At 47.9% G+C, this 3292-nt stretch overlaps 1 protein-coding gene across 1 annotated transcript; it reads left to right on the top strand.

Moving 5' to 3' along the window:
• The first annotated feature begins 694 nt into the window (after positions 1-694).
• On the top strand, positions 695-2339 carry LOC147437550 (uncharacterized). Its single transcript, XM_086485967.1, has one exon. The coding sequence runs from the start codon at positions 886-888 to the stop codon at positions 1519-1521; it is 636 nt and encodes a 211-aa protein (XP_086342093.1). The 5' UTR covers positions 695-885; the 3' UTR covers positions 1522-2339.
• The last annotated feature ends 953 nt before the right edge of the window (positions 2340-3292 follow it).

Raw genomic sequence — 3292 nt, 5'->3', positions numbered from 1 at the left:
TATAGCAAGAGATGAGCATCTCTAGGGCATGTGTCGATATGGGCCATTCGGCCGTCAAAATGTGTGGAAATCGTAGGACGAGAGTTTTCTAGTATTTTATTGGTCTATGGTAGGATATAGAGGCATTTGTGTACGCGAGCTGCAGCGTACAAGTGGAAAAGAGGTTATGGACGGCGAAACAAGACGCCAGAAGCAGTTCAGGCTTCAATTGTGCTGGCGCCATGGCCTCCACTTTACCCTGACGTCGCGCACGACAAACTCATCAGCCCCAGCCCTTGCTTCCTCAACGAACACGTGGCCTCAGCGACACCTCCTGAATCCTGATATGGCGTTTTTTTTCTCTTTCTATGTTGGTGTATGCGCATGAGCAGCGCCTCTCTCTCTCTCTCTCTCTCTCTCTCTCTCTCCATCCAGATGTGGCCCGGGATTCGGGACCAAATGCGGGGTCCTTGCAAAAACGACGAGCAGAGAGAGAGAAAGAGGAAGAGAAGAGAGAGCGACGAGTGAGTGGGACAGAGAGGGAGTACCTGCGTGTGTGTGTGTGTGTGTGTGCGCGCGCGCGCGCGCGTGAGAAAGAGAGAGAGACTCTCTCTCTCTCTCTCTCTCTCTCTCTCTCTCTCTCTCAGGCACGGGTACATATATGCAAGAACACTCATCATTAGGGGGTCGATAAATTGCACTGGAGCACAAGTCAGTCTCATCAGACGCTGCAGTCGACAATGAAGGTTCTGCACACAAGGAGGTACAGATAAACAAGGCCTTTTAGGCAAAGCGTAGCTGCTGCGCAAGCATTCACATAAAGCTATAGCCACATAGCGCTCGCTCTTTCTCAGTTCTTCTCTCACATAGGCGCAGAAGGGCTCTCTCTCTCTCTCTCTCATAGAAATGGGCAACGCGATGCTGCTGCCGTCATGCGCCTCCTGCAGCAGCGCGGACATCATGTGTGTCACAAGGCTGAGAAGTGGCTGCGGGGGCGTCGGCGGCAATGGAGGCGGGGTGACAGTGGTGCACACAGGGACAGAGCAGGTGGTGGACGTGGGGGACGGAGCCACAGCGGCAGAGGTGATGCTCGACCACCCAAACCACTTCTTAGTATGCGGCGATTCCTCCGCTCTGGCGCCTGGCAAGCGCCTGGTGGCCCTGGCGGCGCACCAGGACTTGCTGCCCAACCACCTCTACTTCCTTATGCCAATGCACAAGCTCCGAGGCCGCCTGTCCGCCCAGGACGTGGGACGCCTGGCCCGCCTCGCCCACCGCCTGCTCAAACGCCCCCCTTGGCCCCGCGACCACTTCCTCCTACCCCCCTCTGCCTTCAACGGCGGAGCGGGAGTTTCCGCCTATCCCCGCTTGCAGCAGGCCGCCTTCTCTTCCAAGGACCACCTCCCAGAGCCCTCCCTCCTCTCTACCTTCATCAATCGCACCCCTCCCCCCGCTAGTCTTTGGCGCCCCACGCTCCAAACCATTGACGAGACCCCCCACCTCCGCAGCTGGACCTTTCGAGAGGGGCTTCTAATAGCGTAAAACACAGAGAGCTGCAACACAATAGATGTCTATATATAACATGCAACAAGTCGTCTGCTTCACAAGTTGGTACATTCGACTACCTCAAAGACAGCTCTGTGTTTCGTCTCCAACTCTCATCCAGATCATGGCATGCTTCTCTCTTCCTTACCTTTCTTCTCACGTACATGTGTCACTACGTTGCATGCACAGGGCACTCATAACTAGCCCTCTAAGGGTTGACCTGTCATTACGTTTGGACACATAGGCCACTCATAAGGGTGGCTCTTGGCAAGTTCACACAGTTTCAGTAGCCTTTTTTCTTTTTTTTTAAAACCATCAGCGGGGGAAGGTAGTACGGAGAAACTATACACATATCATGTATTTACAACCGGACAATGCTAATGCTGTACATTACCCCTTGAGGGTTCCCACGGTTACCCCTTGAGAGTGTAATGTACAATTTCAGTAGCATTTGCGCTCCAAATATCCAAAAGGCTTTAAATGCTATGGTTATCTTTGCATATGGGAAGCTAGTGTCATCAACCTCCCTAACCTAAACCATGGGTGGAATATTTGAAATATTGGCTTTTCGCCCAATAGAATGTTTGCTATTGGTAATCTCCGTCCTCTATGGAACGGATATGGGAACTTTGTCTACATAATGTATAAATCGCGGTGTTATCTCTATATTTTGTACCAATCTTCTCATTATAATGTAATTGTATAGTGCACATGGGAGTCTCTAATTATGATGTGTAATGCTTGTGGTCTAGTCTATAATGTGATCTTTGCAATGTATACCCTTATTCTCTTCTAGTATACATGTATGGTGCATATGGGAGACAGTAAGCCTGATGGTTTATATTTGTAACCTATTATGATTCGTATAGTAATGTGTGTGGTAATGGTAGTTGGTGCAACTATCAATAAATGAAGATTTCTTTCCAACAAGCTCAGTTAATAGCACTCTTTCAGTATATTTGAAGCAAGGCCCCTTCATTAATATTGGGGAGTAGCCTCAATGTTTTGCTGAGATAGGGATAAAAGGAGTTTGTCAAAGAGATGAAACTTTGCATTGAAGTTGTTGGTCTCAAAAAGTCAGTGTATGATATTTATGCCATTGGGCATCTAGTAACTTTGTTGAAAAAGGAATTTAGAAATCTCTTGAAAAGGTCTGAATTGAAAGAGAGAAATTACATGTGAAAGGCTCCTTGCTATTGATGCAAGTTCATCATTACCATTACATGCACATAATGCATTTGAGTGTTTCAGCAATAAATAACACAAGAAATTTGATTTTTTCCTCCAAATTCACATTGTGCTTTAACACTATGTAATTTCATGAAGAAATCTAGAAAACATGCAATTTCCTCAAGTGCCAGTTGATGGTAGGAACTTTTATGGTTACATAGAAGTGCTCTGTTGAAAGGGCCTATGCGCCACAAGGCACATGTTGCCCAAGGAAGTCTCTTTTGGTTCTTTTTGGCATGTCCAAAGGGCAAGGCCACAGCATTGCCAGAGCACTAAGTAACACGAGGTCTTCAATGAAGCTCCGACCATGGGATCCATGGTGGTGAACTGCAGGTGAAAATCACGAGATGCACAACACCATTCGATCGATAAAAAACGACAAACACGCAATTAGTAAACAAGAACAAGGGAAGGCGGGCATCCGAGTTAGTTATAAGTGTTATGCTTTTGCCACTCATGTCACATGATGTGTGCTAGCGAGTTGGTTAGGCCATCCGCCTTCCAAGTGTGAGGTGTCGGGTTCAATTGTGAGGCTGCA

This window comes from Adiantum capillus-veneris, chromosome 17, assembly GCF_014529385.1.
Source record: "Adiantum capillus-veneris isolate H3 chromosome 17, ASM1452938v2, whole genome shotgun sequence".
Taxonomy (NCBI): domain Eukaryota; kingdom Viridiplantae; phylum Streptophyta; class Polypodiopsida; order Polypodiales; family Pteridaceae; genus Adiantum; species Adiantum capillus-veneris.
This window is presented reverse-complemented; position numbering and strand designations above follow the sequence as displayed.

Bases quoted from the DNA above. Each gene is read 5' to 3' on its own strand.
- LOC147437550 (XM_086485967.1), top strand. From the start codon at position 886: ATGGGCAACGCGATGCTGCTGCCGTCATGCGCCTCCTGCAGCAGCGCG.